The 19,829-nt window shown below is 36.0% G+C and overlaps 2 protein-coding genes across 2 annotated transcripts in view; one reads left to right on the top strand and one right to left on the bottom strand.

Moving 5' to 3' along the window:
* LOC144445282 (uncharacterized) overlaps positions 1–10,384 on the bottom strand; it is a 127,807-nt gene extending 117,423 nt beyond the window's left edge. The window contains exon 1 of the mRNA XM_078134823.1: positions 10,248–10,384. The gene's annotated coding sequence lies outside the window, so the exon portion shown is untranslated. The remainder of the gene's footprint in view (positions 1–10,247) is intronic.
* A 3,084-nt stretch (positions 10,385–13,468) lies between these two features.
* LOC144445748 (uncharacterized protein C8orf74 homolog) lies at positions 13,469–18,001 on the top strand. The gene is made up of 4 exons (XM_078135391.1): positions 13,469–13,524; positions 14,658–14,856; positions 15,245–15,639; positions 16,041–18,001. Exons 1-4 carry the CDS (start codon positions 13,474–13,476, stop codon positions 16,338–16,340), a joined length of 945 nt encoding a protein of 314 aa, XP_077991517.1. The 5' UTR covers positions 13,469–13,473; the 3' UTR covers positions 16,341–18,001.
* The last annotated feature ends 1,828 nt before the right edge of the window (positions 18,002–19,829 follow it).

Genomic DNA, 19,829 nt, shown 5'->3' with positions numbered 1-19,829 from the left:
AAACATTTTCCTTTCTACCAAAAATAACATAAATCTGAGAAAACATAGAATTCAGCACTTATCAAAAGGAAAGACCATTTACAGAGTTAAAAGAAATGTATTCCATTTATCTACCCTAAAGTTTAGACTTTTCGTATAAACCTTATTTTGTTATTTTTTGTTAACTATTATTACTCTAGTTTGTAGATTTACTAGTTTGTTTTAGGACCAAATTATTGCAGAAAATCCAATGAAGAAATTCAGAATTCTTAATGGATGCAATAACGATTCTACATTGTATTGTATTATATTGCATTGTATATAGATTGTATACATATATATGTCTACATGTGACATTAACACTCTGCATATACAAATGTATACCAGCATACAAACTGACACACACACAGACAAACTGAATGTTACTATGCCAATAGAACAAGGAAAACTGTAAATTTCTGCAAGAGACTTATTTTCACTTATTTCACTGTAAAACAAAAACACGAAAATAAGTAGTGAACTTCTTGAACACAATTAATGTAGCAGTCGGATTAATTAGTAAAATTAATTATAATATTTGAGAACTAGCTGAAGACGTAAAATCACAAACTTTTCTAGAGGTGAAATTATTTACATTGTAGGTTTTTCAATACAACTGTACAATTGTAACATTTCACGCTATACAAGATAAGCATATATATTGATAATCAATAAACTTGACAGGGTAACAGTAGGACATATTGCGCAATGTACTTAAATCTACAATTTGAAATTATCTATCTATTTTACTGTGTGGTGAATCACAAGAAGTGCCAGTTTTTACCATTTTGACCCACAGCATAGACCATGCCCACAGCAACAAAATTTGGCTATATAGTATCATTAGAGGGCACAACTGTACACCACGCACTACTACATGCATACAATACACACACATGTGCATACACACTTACAGTCTATTTTGGCTTAGCTTCATTAAAGCAATTGATACATCACTAGCAAAATGCCACACTTGGTTGGGGGAAAAGTAAGAGGAAAATTCCCCCATAACTGGATTCCAGGCTACCTATATTGTACATACATTGTACATGTACACTCACAATTAAGAACAGGAAACCTTCCAATACATGTCTCCTTTTTATGACAGTCACCATTGACATTTAGGAAATTGCTACTTTCATCACTTTTTTCAGTTTAATAAGAAATATAACATATTGCTTGTTTTCTATAAAAAACAGAGTTGCCATAGCAATATAAAAACAATGTCATTATAATTCTTGTACATGTATTTCCTTAACACTTTTAATTTATCATGAAAAATGAATTCAATTTATTGAAAATTAATTTCTGACTTAACTATTATGTAAAACGTTATTCATGATTCTTCTGTCAGCAATTCACATGTAATTCACAGTAGGTCCCTTTGTATACACATGACACTTATATTCTAGAAGCTATCCATGGTTTCAATATTCTCTCTCTGAGTTTATCTTGAAAATGAAAGTTGTGTCTATTCCTTTCACATAGATCATTTGATTTTCATTGTAATTCATCACACATCATTGACAGACACAGGTACATATTTCATTCATGATTCTCATCTGTAAATCATGTTTAAAAATAATGCCACCTAAGTTTGAATGTACATATAAGTCACATGTGGATGTAACAACAGCATCAAGCTCAAATTGGATTAACAGCTGTTTGTGGTAATGTAAAATTTAGCACAGATTGTTGTTCTACTTACATAAATTTGACTGTAGATGAAAAGAGAGAGAGAGAGAGAGAGAGAGAGAGAGAGAGAGAGAGAGAGAGAGAGAGAGAGAGAGAGAGAGAGAGAGAGACCATATATATGCACTTTCTAGGTATAATCTCTAGTAATGGCTTTGTAAGCATACCCTTTTTATACCAGGTGTATGTATAAACGATCTTCTTTTGATAGTTGAAAACCGAAAATAATTGAGTGAAAGGAAGACTTAAGTGCTTTATAACAAACAAGATAATAGCTGTATGGACATCACAGCTAGATAAGTCTATAGTTCCTATACAGTATCGTTACCATTTACACCTTAGAAACCACGTTGGCATCCAGATTACAGCTACAATGTAGATCCAGGACAGACATGTAATCATATAGTTTATAGTCAGTGACCCATTACACAACCTTATTAAGACACCACCCTTGACGACATAATTCACTAACCAGTAAACATTAACAATATTCCAATGGCCCAGTTAGAAAAGGGGTTCAAATTTTGGTGTGAAAAACACTGTATAGTTGTCTAGCAGCTGAGGTTTAGAAAAAGTTTTACCTGAACAAACAAATGACCCTATTTAATTCAACTCCTATAATGTAATGATAACAATAATCAATAAGCTGACCCAGGATTTAAACAAAGCACTTTAAAGGTTCTGAGTTTTCAGAATAGTGATTAAACTCTAGGTCTAAATAACATTTAATCCTAATAAAAAAAATTGTGTGGTTCCGATTGCGCTCAATTTTAGAATAGGTGGGGTAGGTGGATTTTTTATTTTATTTTATTTTTTTTTCTGTGTGCGTGTCTCGTTCAGGTTTTCCATTATTTTCCAAACAGTCTCTTTGTTGTTTATTTCTTCCTATCAGATGTACAGCCATTACAGATTGGAAGAACAGTTATATTTTGGTTTAAGTTGTTTCCATATCTACTATTTCTCATGAGACTTCACAATTTTTGCGACTTTATTTATTTTTTTCTCAAATACATAAAAAAAAATTAGGGTTGGTAATGGAAAGGTAGGTGGAGTCAAGTAACCAGAACCAAACTATTATTTTCTTAGGCCTTAGCGTGCAGAGCTACAGAAAAAAGTTGGTTGAGAGTCAAAGAATGATTCTTAGCTATGTAATCTTTATAATGGCCCCAGTGATAAAATAACGAGAACCTGGGATTGAAACCCTGGCCTTTAAATGGAGACTCTATATAATTACAGATTTACATATCTATTCAACTGATCATGTATACTCCATTATTCTTTATCTTATATTATATTATAGCATTACCAATTCCAGTGAATTTTGTGCCGTCATCGCTGTACATTATTACTGATAATGTACTCCGTTATTGGGCATCACGGCCCCGGAACGAGCATAACAATACAAGCTTATTTGTTCTGTTTCTTCATACGACTAGGTATTTTTTCGAAATGTATGTTGTTACTTATGATTGTCATTTCCACTGTTTAAAAATACAACGCATTCATGAAACAAATTTGTGTTCACAGCAGTTCATTGGAGTGTATATGTGTGTGTACGTGTACGTACGTGTGTCGCTATGACTTTAGTATTCAGCTTCCGGGCCGAACATGGCAGACGATGTTCAGCGCTGTGTATATTATACGTTGTTTTGCGTTTCTCGGTCTACAAATTCACTGGAATCGGCAAAACTATAAAATAATAACAATAATGTTCATCCTCCCAGTCCATTATGGACTCAAGCAAACTTTGCACTCCATAATGGGCTCGGCTGTCGCCTCGCCCATTATGTCGTTCAAAGTTTGCTTTCGTCCATTATGGGCTGGGAGGGCGTACATTATTGTTTAAATAATGTTTTTAAAAGTGTAACGTTGAGTTTCATTAATTCTACTCGTGATCATGGAGTTTTTGAGGACAAAAACCCTGACTTATAAAGCCATCCCTTACCAAACTGAAAGCTCAGTCCCAAGCTGTCAAAAAGCTTTTTCAGAGCTTTTCAGCTCTGTGGCACACTACCAACATTTCTATTGCAGACATTCAAAAATGTGTTGAGCTGCTGAATGTCTGCAACAGACTTCTAGGGTTTATGTCTGTTAGGAAAAAAATTCTTAAGCTCACTGACAGCTGTCTGCATCTCACTGACAGCTGTCTGCAGCTTGTACAGTCAAATTATACCTATAACATGTACATGTTGTATACTGTATTTTTAAAAATTAAGTTCCTCTTGTATAGCAAGTACCAAATGTTTTCATTCACTAAACTGAACATAAGCTAGTATATCTTAAGTGCTATTTGTGTAATTGTTTCCATGGATAGCATACAAACACACAATGTGCATGCACTTTTTGGTTGATAGGTATGCACAGATACCCTTAAAGCAGTCTGCCTAGAAACATCTCCTTTGATTCTGAACTTTGAACTTGCACAATTGGATACAATGTATCAGAAATTATTTGCTATACATATGTGCACGTACATGTACCATGGAGGTATAAGGATACCTCGATCCATACATGTAGTAAAGGGTGCTAAATATATAGTACATGTATGATTTAGGTGTTTTTGCAAACACATATCTCTCTATATATTGTGAATATACATGTACATGTACCCTAAATAGCACATTACAACAACAATAATAATTGCATCTCATCAGAATAAATGAATTTATTTTTGTACAAGATCACAACAAAACCTATTAGATTTAGAAGCTTGCATAACTTTCACTTTTCTTGAAGAATGTTTCTGACATATTCTAATTTAATAATAGTGGCCGTAACCCAAAACATACATTAAATTTCTTACCTACTGGAAGGAGTATGATAACATTTGTTTATAATGTCAGATATACATGTGATACCTAAAGTATTTGTTCTTTATACATATTGAGGAGACAGCTATATATGCATCAAACCTGGTTTCATTCTCACTTTTTAATCATTTTGCTAACAATGCACTTCAGTTTAAAGAATTTTTTTTTTCCAAACTTGGACAATGTATGTTAATGAAGTCTTTATATGTAAGCACATGAATTGTATTCCACATTGTACATCAATTTTTCTAATATGATTATTAAATACATTGTGCTTGTGAGTATGAGTTGCACACATTGGTTGGTACATGTACTACTTCACTTGAACAGTCAGTACTATTTTACATTGTAAGACTATATCTTTGTGACTGGGTTGTCATCAGGCCAAACACATCAGGCTAGTGCTACATGTGCTGTACACCAACACTAAATCATGCCTCACCAGTCACCAGCATGTTAACAACAGGAAAGGTTAATAACTTCACCAGCCTTATATGTTAACACTTGTGAACTCAGTGCTAACATTAGACTGGTATACTAATACCTCACTAACATGTGTTAGCTACTAGAAGGGTTAATCTACACAAGTCCAGACCAGACCAGACCAGACCAGGTTAGCAGTTAAGCTCATGTGCTAACACTGAGCTGACACCTCATTAATATCTGTTAATTAGCAACTGGAATGGTGTTTTGTTCAACTTATAGTTACATTTATTTGTGTACAAACAAATACTCCCCTCTGGTAGAGGGATATCGAGGTCTACCTGCAGACTAAAATGCATACATGTATAACACTGGACTTGTACTCACATCTCACCAGCATGTTAGCAACTGAAAATGCACAGCACCTGGTTAGCTCACAGCTAACCTTCATCAGCATGTATTTATAGCAACTAGAAGGGCTTATACATGTACTTATACCTGCACTAGCAGGCTATCCATTACTCATTAGACTTTAGTATCAATTTAAAGTTCTTCAACTGTACTGAAGTAATTCTACAGGAGTCACCTGGTGCAGGTAATATGCCATATTTACACTGACAACATACATGAAACAACAGATCATTTGAAAATATGCTGACATAGCATTTAATATGTTATCTCTAAGGATAAGAATATGCTGACACAAGAGTTTAATATGTTGTCGCAATGGATTACATTTGTAAGAATATAATCATTGGGACTGCACTGTGTAAAAAATACAGTTAGGGTTATATCTTTACTCAGTGTTTATAGATCTAGTTGACTTAAAAGTTAAATATTAATTATTACATTATATATCTGTCACATTCCATTTACAGCGTTTTGTTAGAAAGCATCATTTTTCTTTTATATATTTTCTTCAGTGAAGGAGATGCTGTTCTAAACCCCTCATCTCCCCCCCCCCAAAAAAAAATTTTTTTTTACTATTGCCATAAAGAGTAACCTGGTAGTTACAGTGACAACTGTAAATAACAAAAACTATAGCAGCTGACGCAAGGTTTAAGTAAAGTATGAATTATCTTGTCAAACTATGACTGGCCTCAAATCTACATGTAGCTGACTCCAAAAAAAGACAAAAATTATACATTTAAAAGGAAAATGTGTAAATTTACAGGATTCTCCTCAATACAGTGTCAGTGATACGGTGTCTTTATTTCTCAAAACATAGTAATGTTTTATCATATCATAAACCATAAAATTTAATTTTTGTCATAAAGATTATTTTTGAAAAAATACAAATAAATATTTTGTTATACCATTATTTTATACACACGCTGATGCTAATTTGTTTTTCATCTCCAATTCTATAGTTATTTCAATTGTGACTATTCTTATAAAATATGCCCAGACAGTACGGTTGATAGCGATATGTTATTCAGCTGTCACTGGTCATAGCCTCTCTGAACAATGTTTGCAGATATGTCAGTACAACAAATTGTATCTCGCAGACTGTATTAAACCATAAGGCTATTATATGGCAAATGATAAACACCTCCCCAAGGAGAGAAAAGCTGAAAATTACCGGTGGGCGAGAATCATGATTTAAGAGCTCTGTGTATGTACATGTACAATGTAGTATGATGGGTATTCTGTAATGAGGTTGCAGGAAGAAGCGAGAAGTATACAATCTATTCTGAGATCTAAACTGTTTAAAATGACTTTTTACAACTCTTTACACCTATATTCTAAAGAGTTGACATTTACCAGTAATTTGCGACTACTGCAAAGTAGACATCCGTGTTTTGGGATGAAAACTAATGAGATATCACTATGGAAACAAGCCTAACAACAGTCTCTTTACTGCAATATGTTGAAAAAAAGAAACACTGCAAGGGGAACAGAAATTTATTTTTATTAACAACCAGACCACACACATTTCTGTTTAGCACCTGGGAATATACAGACACTACAAAATGTCCATGTACATATATACTTTAACTTATAACATTAGTCTATTTCATTGTACGTTGTAGTGTTCTTTAATATCTTAATATTACACTTATGTACCCAAATAGAATTGTCAATTTCCTATACAGTTATAATAAAGCTATATCTAATCTAATCTAATCCAATCTAATCTATATACCTGACTTCTTAATGAAAGATGATATAGCCTAGTTCATTGAAGTACGTAAAATACAGAATCAAAGATTGATATTTAAGTTGAGTAACCGTTAGCATGCGATGTACGTAATACAAATGGACAAAAAAATTGATGTTATTTGCTACACTGATAAAGTAATATCCTGATATATACAAAAAAAAAAGTAGGTATATGATACTTACACACAAACAAATTTCTTACAGCATGTAGATAATGCTTGAATATAATCTTCTATTAAACTGAAAGTCCTGAGGATTACATGTACATGTAGGAGGCCTCAGTATAGCACTGTGTGTGGGTCTCAGTTTGATTACAATCTGAACTACGCTGTAGGAATACTGTTAGGTTTCCTTCATTTACTTTTTATATCCTTTGCATATTATCGTTTGTTTTTTTATTTGTCGTTTTGAGAGTGATCGCCTCCTCATTCTTACAAATTTTTGTGTGGATCTCTGCCAAAACATTACAATTTTACCTTAAGCATGTACTAATATCTTATTGCTACAGACTTGATACTACATCTACATGTATTCTGTATCAAGTTTTCAATTGTACCATCCATCCCAAGGAAAAGTGTAACATTTTGAAATAAAAATAATTTTTAAAAAAAAAAAGGTTTTAAATTTTATCAAGACTGTTTGAAGCAGTCACTTTGCTGACATGACATGACCTTTCTGTTGCACAAAATGAAACAAATTGCAACAATCACCTTTTCCTGAACTCCAGGGTTCACTGATTTCAAAACAAAAACTAATCATGCAGTGAAGTCAACAGAGGATAGATATATACAGTAGTGACCTATCCATGGAGGCCAGGAATGTACATGTACATGTACACACATGTATACGTATATCTCAATCTAGCCTCAGGTTTCCTGGCCAGAAATTCACACTGTATATATTATTTACATAATGTATCATAGCCTAGCCTGGCCTAGTAAGAATTTCACCCCATATACATGTCTGTAGGGTAGTCTTGCGCAGGCCTGAAATTCACACTGTATAGTGATCCTAGCCTGGACAGAAAATCAAGCTATATATGTACATCAATTGTTTGTATCACAGCCTGGCCTGGTAAAAATTTCACCCTATACATGTCTGTATTGTATATAGCCTTGCCAGGCCAGAAATTGATACATGTACTACATGTATGAATTTCCGACAGTATACTGATGATAGCCTGGCCAGAAATTCAGACTGTATTATTACAAATGTTCAATGTACTTTAATCATTTGTATTGTAGAGTACATATAGCTTACCAAGAATTTCACCCTGTACATGTCTGTATCATATAGCCTTGCCTGGCTAGATATTCATAAATTCACTCTATATTATATACATGTACATGTAAGTATCATAGCCTAAAGTTGTATGTAAATTATAGTTAACTGTATAGCCTAGCTAGAGTATAGCCATCACCAAGCATTCACAATATTGTAGACAACATGTACATTGTAGCCTAACCCAGCCAGACATTCAATGATGTCAATTTTAGCTTCACCTCTACATTGTAGATCTGCCATGGCCACAAATTCACAAGTTGTAAAATGGTAATTATTACTAAGCCTAAACGGGCCAGAAATTCATACCCCCTAGAGTCAGCGTCACCTTGCCAGAAATTCATACCCCTATCAGCTTCACCTAGCCACACATTCATACAGTGAGCACTATTCTATTCCCAGCCACTGCCAGGCCAGATATTTATGCTCTACATGTAAATGTCCTCTGGGCATCATTAATTGTGTTGTAAACAAATGAGTACCTGGCATAAGATTAGAGTAGCATATCTATTGTGACCATAGGATGTATTCAGGGTATATTGTGACCATGTTTATGCAGGGTATATATGACCTCTACTAAAACAAGTCTTAGATAAGATGCTTAGCCTGCCATACAAGAAATTAATACAGTAACCTTGCCTTCCAACCATAATAATAATATCTCGTCCTTGTAAGTTTTTCTTGGCCATGTCTAAATTAGACAATATAATCAGAAGTATATTCCAAACATTAATTCTTACAGGAAAACTGTGATAAATGTTTTAGCAGATCATTGAGGTATAAAGGGACGAGTCTGCATTGGACATTATCTCCCTCTCTCTCCTTTATACATGTAATTCCATATATGTCAAGATCTTATGAGATTCCTAGACTAGAAAACAATATCACTAATGAAAGTAGAACTTAGCTGATGACAATATTTAAGGTCATAAAAGGTCACTAGTAAAAGTAGGTTTTAAATTCAAACATTTTTTTAAAATTTATATTTTCTGTAATTTATCATTTTATTCTAATTCACCCTATTTTTGTCATATCCTAAAAATGTACTTTATTTATTTATTTTTATATATATTTTATTCTTTTTTCATCATAGAGGAACATCATTTCAGTGCATACTAAGCACTGTTCTCCCAATCTACCCTGTTGAAAGATATACAAAATCACCATCCAACACACAGACAAGAAAACGAAACAAAAAACAAAATTTAAACAGATCTCAATAGTACTAATTAAACACTGTCAGGTACTATTTGTCTTGATTCAAGATGCCCAATACAAATTGACACATAACAGTGTTTCACTACACCTCAGACTACAGACTACACTGCTAACAATCACGAATAAAAGCTTATTGACATAGAATGCATAATGTATTGTTTATTTTAGGTAGTGTGGCCTTAACTTTGATCATATCAAAGGCTATCACAAGGCCAGGTCAACTGTACTGCCTTGAAGGAGATGTATAAATAATTGAACAAAGGAGAGATGGCAATATCGGACCTTAGTATCCTTACCATAGATTTGGTAGGTGCACTTAGGTAGTTATTGGTCAACACTGGGCTGACAGCCTTTACCGTGAATAACAGTGGTGCTACATATAACTGTTTGAATGACACTTAATTGTAACACGCAACTACTATGTGTATGCTGTTTGTTATAGAAATCACACTGTGCAGTATACTAGCTACATAGTAGTGACACTGTCATGACAGCCATAACACTTACATACGTTATTACATACATACACACATACATACACACATGTTCTATATCGCTAAGTTGAGGTTGTCACAACAGCCGACATTCAAATAAACATCTACCATTCATGTCTAACCTAACGGAACACTAGTATACACTCACCTGCAAGTCTAGGTTATCCAATTCTATCTGTGTTACGTCTGGCCGTGTGTATGTCTTTCCACCAACTCTACCACAAGTAATAGTTTTAACTGCCACTAATCCGGTGATGACTATTTTGCATATATTAGTGGTATGTCCTAAGCTTACTGAGCATGAACAATAACCAGGGCTGTTGTTGATCTCTGTGCACATAGAAACGGTATATTGTTATGCAAATGAGCTACCAGAGGTGGCAGTCTACACGAGCCAGTCTGCACACAGTATCATTGCAGGTAGGCTGATGTGATATTGGATCTTATAAGGCCTACCAACAAGTCAGGCTAAACACCGGTAATTGACAGTCCTACTAGGCAATAATTTAGAGGCTAAATGACTAATATTAGTCCCTAATTAAGTGTTATCAGGAAACTCGTTTCTAATTAGGAGTGAATCAGGTGTAACGTAATAAAAGGCTCTTAACCTATTAGCAATTATTACGGGCAGTAGTAAACAGGAAATTTAATACGTCTATTTTTGGCATTTATTGCAAAAGGATATGCAGAGATACAATTACTTGAAATCTAAGACACGGACTAGCGAATTTTATAGTAGAAATGGAGCTGGGAAATTTTCATGATGATCACAAATAAGAAAATAAGGCGATACAATGCATCCTTCAGATAGAGATGTACTGATCAGTACATCCCATGCTACAGCTCTGCAGAGGAATGAAGGGGGATACACACCTAATTCAGATCAGGATTAAAATTGAGATGTCAAAAACAGTTGTCTGGCAGAGCTATAGAAAAGAAGTATGACCATAGGGAACAGGAGGAATAGTTAATTTTGTTCTCGTGATTTTCCTTCTGAAAATAAGAAAATATTACTTAGAAATTTGAAAAATCGCAAGAACAAATTAACTATTTGTTCTGCTCCCTGTGGTATGACTACTGATATGAGAGCACTAATGTTAAGAATTAACCTGGGATTGAATAAACGGCCTTTAAAACAAGAAGTAAAATCTGAAGTGTTTTTTTTTATATGAATGTGTTCATTATGATCAACAAAGTAGTATATCCCCATGACTAGCAGGTTACCACTTTGGTAACCATGAATTACTAACACAGAATTGTCTGATTATCACCTTTCATTTTATTTTCATTTTTTGAGTAGTTGTTATAACTAATTAATACTTATGTTTAATAACTATCATCCATACCATATTCCATGAAGCAAAAGAATTATCAAAGAATTTGGTGCTAGACACTGCTACTCACTTCAAGGTGTCCATGTCTTCAAAAACTTATTGATCACACTTTTGATGTCTTTTACAGCTGCACTGTAGCTGCAACTGGAATGTTTTTCTGAAAATATATAGTTATAGGTACAATAACTTTACTTGTAATATCGTACACTATGAACAGTATTGCATTACCTGTGGGTACACACATTTTTTGTATCTGCATACACAATAGATCAAATAAAATTGACTATTGGGTCTGGACCCAAAAACCATCACCTTCAAAAAGCAATTGCAATTTCAAACAGTTTCTGTACTACTTACCGGGTATGGATAATACTGACCACCGATAACACGTAACATGTATAATGTCTATGCTTGTCTCAGTTACAACCAGTGCAGTTGGTGACAGATCCAACACTATACTGCTCACAGATGATACTCCTTTAAGAAAGCCTTTTTCCCCAAACAATTGCTTACATATCAGGAGATAGTGCTCTGGGTATTCATGGACAAATACCCCTTCTTTACTCTGATAAATTATTACACCTAAAATTGAGAGCAAAGGTATGGTATGCCCTACATATCTGTCCTGTAGTCATTTGTGGTAGAATTTTAATAGAAGAAAAATGTATAAATAATTATGTGTAGATAATCCTACTTCAGACAGAGTATTAAAGTTAGGATTCGATTCTGATGATGGCCATCACATTCACATTCACAGTCACCTGTGAGTTAATATTCAATTAGATGGATGTATACACTACAAGTAAAAGGTTTCGACATGTCTTCTGGAAGACGTGTCAAAACCCCCTGGGGTGTCAAAGCTCCAGAGCTAATATTCTATTCAAGGATGGTCATTACAAAATGATGGAGTTATAAAATTATGAATATTCAAAAATACCATCACTGATATCCTATTTGAGGACAACTACTGGAGACAGTATTTTTTGAAAATTCATAAACACCCTTAAAGGCCTGGGGCAGGTAGATTTTATATCTTATTTTATATTATTTTTTTTCATGTGTGAGTGTCTAGTTTAGGTTTTCCATTGTTTTCCAAATGGTCTCTGTGTTGTTTATTTCTTCCTATCAGATGTACAGCCATTACAGATTGGAAGAACAGTTTCAGAGTGTCTTTTTAAGTTGATGTCAGTTTCCGCACCCACCGTTTCTTGCGAGACTTCACGATTTTCGCTATTTTATTATTATTTTTCTGGAATACGTAAAAAAAAGTTCAGGTCGCCGGAAGAATCTAGGTGGAGTCGGGTAACTGGAACCAAACAATTTTTTTTTTATTTGGCCTATAATGTTAATAACGCCATTATTTTGTGACCATCCTTCAATATTGGGTCCATGTTATCGGATTTCGACATGACTACTGTTCCTGTCATCAAGTTCAAACACGTAAATATCAATCACCCCGTCTAGAAAGCAAATATATAATTAAATTAACTGCAGTGAACTGTAGCGGTTTCGCTCCGTCGTCGCTCGCTCTCGGTCCTCCGCTAGTTTTTCTTTGCAAACCCCGTAAGAAAATATAAATAAAAAAGTATTGCAAATAAAACAAAGCTACAATTAGTGCAGCTAAGATTAATTAAATCACACAGAGCTAAAGATAACAACATGACAACACTATTTAGTAACACGATCGAAATGAAAATTCAAATTTCCCACCTCAGCTCAGGGCATCCATAAAGTGATAAACAAACTAAAGTTGAAACAGTCGGTTCCAATCCCAGTACTCTTCGAAGTCTAACTGAAAATGGGCCGCTAAAACACAGAAACCCATCCAATTCGTACCATTATAGCTTTCCTAGTAATTATCGTAGGTTGGTTATCCTGGGTTCGCCGTAAAGTGATGATCATGCATACTTTTTTGCGTGGCATTGACCCAAATATAGAAATACATGTACGAAGTCGGTCATATCATGTCATCAGGGGATGCGCGATTTCTTATATGTTCTCGCAGTATCTCGCGAGGTTCACCTTAGCAACATATCCAAGATGGCGGAGTCGCTGACAACAGATCAGGCCAAGCAAGTTGCAGCTTTGCCGGTAAATGGTGTTTCTTTTCTTAAATGTCGTTCCTTAGAATTCTAAATTTTAAGGCAGTTGAAACCTAATTAGAGTAAAACTATATCACAAGAGTGGACATCCGATCATTTCTCAGAACAATATCAGCAGCAACAACAACAACAACAGACGCATTGAGATGGTTGTCGTCTTCAACTGACTCAGTTCAGTACACTATTTTAAACTTGTCTGCAGTCTTATTGACAGTACAGCAGAATGACTTGCGAGGGAAGAAAATGCAGCAGAAATACGTGATTTTTAATATCAGTATACAATATTGCAATAAATGTTACAAATCATGAAGAAAATGGAGACCATTGTTTACAAATTACAATATGGACCCCCCCCCCACCCCCACCCCCCCCCCCCCACACACACATACACTTCACAGAGACACACGCACACTTTGTCTCGATATGTGAGACGTTGTGTATATTGAGAATACCGGTGGTACTTAAAGTCTAAATTTTTTGGGTTCCCTGTGTTGGGGGGTATTAAAATTAACATTATTCTGTGCTATTAGAAAATACACTGTGTTAGTGTTAACCCATTTTAATTTTAAAAAAATAATAATTAACAATATTTTGTAATGATAGAGTTATTGATGGTGATATAAAATCTCTGCTTTATTTATATGATGAGATTTATCATGTTGAGCATATTTTGGCAAGTGCTGACAATCGATTCCCTTGTTTGTGTAATAATTTATTAATATTGTACATAAAGAAGTTTATGCACCATAATTTGAATTCCCTTGCCTTGAAATGGAAGGTTGAATTTTATCTTTATAATCTTTATTCGTCCAAAACTAAATTCGGAAATTTGTTGAATGGTCGCCGCAAGAGCAGCGCCCTAGTGCCCTAGTGTTGAACAGGGTGTTGAAGAAGCAGGAGGAAACCGGAATACCTGGGGAAATCCTGCGTTGTTCGACAGGGTCAAACTGAGCACCACCCTTCTTACATACAGACCTGGTTAAATTTTAAATCAAACCTAGCCGACACCAGGCGGGTTCGAACCCAGACTGCAGAGGTAAGAGGCGTACGAGCTAACTGCTGGGCCACCGACAACATTTAATTGAAATTTGTAAGTGGTCTTTATGTTTTCACTGTCAACAGAGAAAAGCTGGTAGGCTGCAATTGGCCAAATATTTGAAATGGAGCATGGATGATTTTGATGAAGACATTGATATGAAGAAATCTATTATTCTGGACTATTACTATGACAACCTGATGTTTGCTATCAAGACAGGGTTCCCATGGAGTGAAGTGTGCACTGTCTTCGAATTAGCCAAAGAAGTGCAAAGTGATGCAATAGGTAATGTTACCATGGTAACTCCTTCATTTGCTGACAAAGACCATCCAATGATCCATTGTTTCTTCTTATACTCTATCTTTTGTTTATGTCAGATGACAGCCTTCTCTCAAGCAAATGATACTAATAAGTTCTGTCCCAAGAATTTTCAATCCGTTATTATCAGCTTTGACTATGTAATCACGGCAAGCGGAGAATATGAAGGCTAGGAGGTACAACCAGCTAACTAGCAGTGCTGTAAACAGGCTAGTCACTGTGAACCTGTTTATCTCATTTCCATCATGTATAAATGGAGATTAACGCCATATGTGGACTCACTAGATCAAAATAATATATATTTTAATATCATAATAAAATATTGTGTTCTCTGTTGAATTTTTTTCTTCAATAGGATTACCTTTGACGGATGCCATCATATTATACAAGAATAAAGCTGTTCAACTATCCAATGTGACTGCAAACAACTTAAAAACTTTCACATCCTATTTTTTCGTAACATTCATGCAACATTATAAACTCTATCAGTTTATCAGCAGTCAGGAAAGAGAACCCATGATTTCACTTTGTAAACTTCATGTATACCCGCCTCCTGAGCCGTTACCATTCAAACAAGGCAAAGAACACCTTGTATGGAACTATGAACAAAAACTACAAGAGTTAGACCTCCAAGAGAGAGAACGAAGAGAAAATATTTTGAAAAACAGACAAGATCTAGTGTTGTCTGAAGATCAAGTATTGGAAGAACCTTACCGGGAGATAGAGGCTGATGTAGCATTAGATAGAGAGGTAAAGTATAATTAAAATCAATTCAGCTACAACAAGAGAATAAGAGAATACATGTAGACTTAGTAGGGTACAGTGAAAATTAATTAAGCTGAATGGATGAATAGCATAAAAAAATTTTTAATTAATCAAAATAATATCAATCACTATTTTTTTGTAATTTTTTTTTCTCTCTCTCTGTCTGCCCCTCTCTCTGTCTCTGTCTCTGTCTCTGTCTCTCTGTCTCTCTGTCTCTCTGTCTGTCTGTCTGTCTCTCTCTCTCTCTCTCTCTCTCTCTCTCTCTCTCTCTCTCTCTCTCTCTCTCTCTCTCTCTCTCTCTCTCTCTCTCTCTCTCTCTCTCTCTCTCTCTCTCTCTCTCTCTCTCTCTCTCTCTCTCTCTCTCTCATTTTCATTTTTCTCAACAGAGACTTTCCAAGCTGATAGATGAAGCAGCCACAGCACATATATCACTCACACAGAAAAACCTACAAACCAAAATCCAAGAAAAACATGAGAATTTAGAGTTTTTATTTGAGAAAACAGCATTACCAAGACCAGCTGTACTCGGTGCACCACCAAGAATCAAATCACCAACTAAGAGTTCAGCCAAGAGTAGGCAAAGTACTCGTGGTGGTACTAAGACAGCCCTATCTGACCGTACAGGAGGCAGTAAATCAAGGGCTCCATCTAAAACATCAGTACGAGGAAAGACACCCAAATCATAGTCAGTTTTTTTGTAGCTGTGGAAGAATGAAGCACTGTTGATACTTTGGTGACATTTCGGTGCTGAAACTAACTTTTTACTGGTGTTGGTTTGCTCCTTAATTCAAAATAATGCTTGAACTATCATTGCTTTAACAATCTAACAACGCTGTTCTTCGATTCGCAACCTAACAGCTTATCAAATTTATTCACTAATTCAGGAGTCGGTATCGATATGCGATATACTTTAAACCTCTCTTTGCTAACAATCTTACGAGACAGACTATAAACTCTGCCAATCTTTTGAGACTTGAAATTCCCTCACTATATAACATCTGGTGATGATAATAAACAGTGCTTCCTTGTTCCACACAGTTGAGGTGTCTGCCTACCCATGGAGACCTTGTAGTTGGTGATCTTGGCTATTTGAAATATTCACGAATCAAAACGACTGTTTTGAAAGTCTTTGGTGTACTCACCATAAGGGAAAATTCACGAATCAAAACGACTGTTTTGGAAAGGCTTTGGTGTACTCACCATAAGGGAAATATTCACAGAATAAAATCTGTTTTTAAAGTCTTTGGTACAGTCATCATTAGTAGTGTCAATCCAGGGCATTGTTTTAAAGGCCCATGATTCAATCCCAGGATCTCACATAAGTGTTATCTTATCACTGGCTTTAGCTGTATGGATTAAATTAGATCATTCTTTTGTTCTGGACCAATTTTTTATATGGCTCTATCTACCAGACAACAGTTTTTTCATTCCTAACTTTTAATCCAATTCCAAACTGGACATTTAAAGGCCAACAATTCAATCCCAGGTTCTCACATTAGTGTAATTTTATCAATGAAATGGGCCTGTATTATTTCTCAGATCATGCAATAGTCGATTTTCCGGTTCCAAGTTGCATGGCGCGAGAGGACGTCGTTCATGTTAGATTTAGTCTTGTTTTGTCTTTATGACATTTGAAATAACATTGTCATCAGGAAATGATGGTAAGACATGTTGACCTCTTTAAGTATGGGTGATTTTATAGAACAAAGACTGAACACCATCGATGACAGAGTGGGATTTTACGGGTAAACCCAGGGTACCATCATTTGACGACCATCCCCCTGAGTAGCAAGTGCAAACCCCTCTGCGCTTACAGAATACATGGCATTGTATGGAGAGATGCGCAATGCATCTTGGAACCGGCAACAGGTCTATTGTTTCAAAACCATGCAGTGCTTGTGTTGGTAGTTTATTTGCATATGATTAGACCTCTAATTTTTACATTGTTAACTTAATGTATTTCAATGCTCTACACTACTTCCTTTCAAATATGTACAAAATAAATGACAATATACAAAAATAAGCTTTTCACTGAAAACTAGACTTTGAATAAGTCGTGTTGTTCAGTGACGGCTGGTAGTGTGGCATGAATGTCATATTTGACAGACTGTCCATTTTGTACGAGTTATTATAGTCCAGTGTGTAATATCAAAATACCAGACTATACTGCTACAAGTTTTGATATATTTGTGACGTGTTAAGTAGCCCTGTCATATCATTTTGGTAGAACTGCAGTTGTAAAAAAAAATAGATTTCTGGGAGATGTGGAGATGTCCCAATTTTCAAAGCATGGATTGTAACTTGAGTGTCAAGCTGATACTGGGTCCCATTTTCAACTGAAGTTGGCGGTGTACATGATATACAAATGCTGCACATATGCAGAAACCCATTTTGAGTTAAAAGTGTGTGAAAGTTGGTTACATATGTTTGCTTCTCATAAGCAAGAGTTACTTTATCATTTGATGGGGGGGGGGGGGGGGGCTTCTCACAAGGGGAAGTTACTGAAACTTTTCATACACATGGGAGGAGGTGGGGGGGGGGGTGTTACTTCACAATCTAGAGTTACAACTATACCTTAAGTTTCCAGTCTCGTGTGGGAATAGGGGCTTCTCACATGCACAAGCTAGAATATCTTCCACTCATTGGAAATGTGTGTGTGTGTGTGTGTGTGTGTGTGTGTGTGCGTGCGTACGTGCGTGCGTGTGTGTGTGTGTGTGTGTGTGTGTGTGTGTGTGGTGGTGGTGGTGGGGGGGGGGGGGGGGTATGTTATAGAGTTGCTGCAATAAGACCGGGCCGGGTTGGTTTATGACAATGTGATAGTTAACTTCTATATGTATTAGACAATTACATGTATTTATGGTATCTTCAATTTCGCAATTACAATTTATACGTGTCGACATCTATGTCTGCAGGAAATGACAGAAATTACTAATTATAGACATGTACAATGTACTATAGTAGGTTAAGCTCATTCAATTACAACTTATTAGAGAGATAAAGCAGAGCTTACAAGAACGAGACAAGAACAATGTCATCGTTTTGTGCTTTGCGTCATCAAAACATGCAGATGTAAGTGGCCTGAATCTCATCAGCAAGCCATTTTTGGTGAGAAACCAGCAAGTTCCTCGCAAGTGAGTAACGAGAATGAGATGCAGATGAGAAACGATTTGTTGTTGTCATCTCATTCTCGTAATGTCTGCTTAATATCTCTATTAGCTTCATTTTTGCTTTCATTATCCTTTGTATGACATATTTACATTTTTGCCATGTGGGGGTAACTTTCATCTTGTGGGGGGTAACTTTCATCTTGTGGATGCAGCAATCTAGATGAAAATGTAAATATATGATACAAAGGAATATTCAAGTTAAAGTAAAGGTACAAAGATCCAAATCAAACAATTACAATTTAATACATAATTTGAATGAAATTTAATATGCCTACATGTAATTTGAAAAAAATTAAGATAAGGTAATATTAATACATGGCACGCAGTACTCTCTGAAATGATCCCCCTCCCAGCTCACCCCATCCCCTGGAGTCCTCAGAAGTGATCCTCACCCACCCCATCCCCTGGAGTCCTCAGAAGTGATCCTCACCCACCCCATCCCTAATACCCTGGAGTCCTCAGAAGTGATCCTCACCCACCCCATCCCTAATACCCTGGAGTCCTCAGAAGTGATCCTCACCCACCCCATCCCTAATACCCTGGAGTCCTCAGAAGTGATCCTTGCCCACCCCATCCCTAATACCCTGGAGTCCTCAGAAGTGATTCTCCCCCCCCCCCCCCCCCCCCCATCCTTAATACACAGGAGTCCTCAGAAGTAGTTCCCGTCTCACCCCATCCCCACTCTCTGGAGTCCTCAAGTGATCCCTTCCTATCCCACCCCATCCTGAGGCGTCCTCAGAAATGATCCCTCCCACCCCACTAATAATCACAGAGTCCTCAAAAGTAGTCCCCCTCCTATCCAACCCCATTCTCGCAAACCAGAGCTATTATTTCTTCAAAATATTAACCGGCTTGTTAAGAACTGTACCGTTAAACGGTCGTGGTTTGCGATGATGATCCAACCCCTAAATCCCCAATAGTAGTTCCAGAAGCAATCCCCCCACCCCCAAGGAGTTCTGAAAATTACTCTTCTCCTGCTCCTTGAGGAGTCCTCAATCTACATGGATG

Source organism: Glandiceps talaboti, chromosome 14, assembly GCF_964340395.1.
Source record: "Glandiceps talaboti chromosome 14, keGlaTala1.1, whole genome shotgun sequence".
Classification (NCBI taxonomy): Eukaryota; Metazoa; Hemichordata; class Enteropneusta; family Spengelidae; genus Glandiceps; species Glandiceps talaboti.
Note: the sequence above shows the minus strand (reverse complement) of the source record. Positions and strands in the feature narration are given on the sequence as shown.

What these genes read in the sequence shown, in the direction of transcription:
- LOC144445748 (XM_078135391.1), top strand. Translation starts at nt 13,474, where the DNA reads ATGGCGGAGTCGCTGACAACAGATCAGGCCAAGCAAGTTGCAGCTTTG. An exon ending in AGTGCAAAGTGATGCAATAG is followed by an intron (nt 14,857 to 15,244) that starts GTAATGTTACCA and finishes TTTCTTCAATAG; the next exon opens with GATTACCTTTGACGGATGCC. An exon ending in ATGTAGCATTAGATAGAGAG is followed by an intron (nt 15,640 to 16,040) that starts GTAAAGTATAAT and finishes TTTTCTCAACAG; the next exon opens with AGACTTTCCAAGCTGATAGA.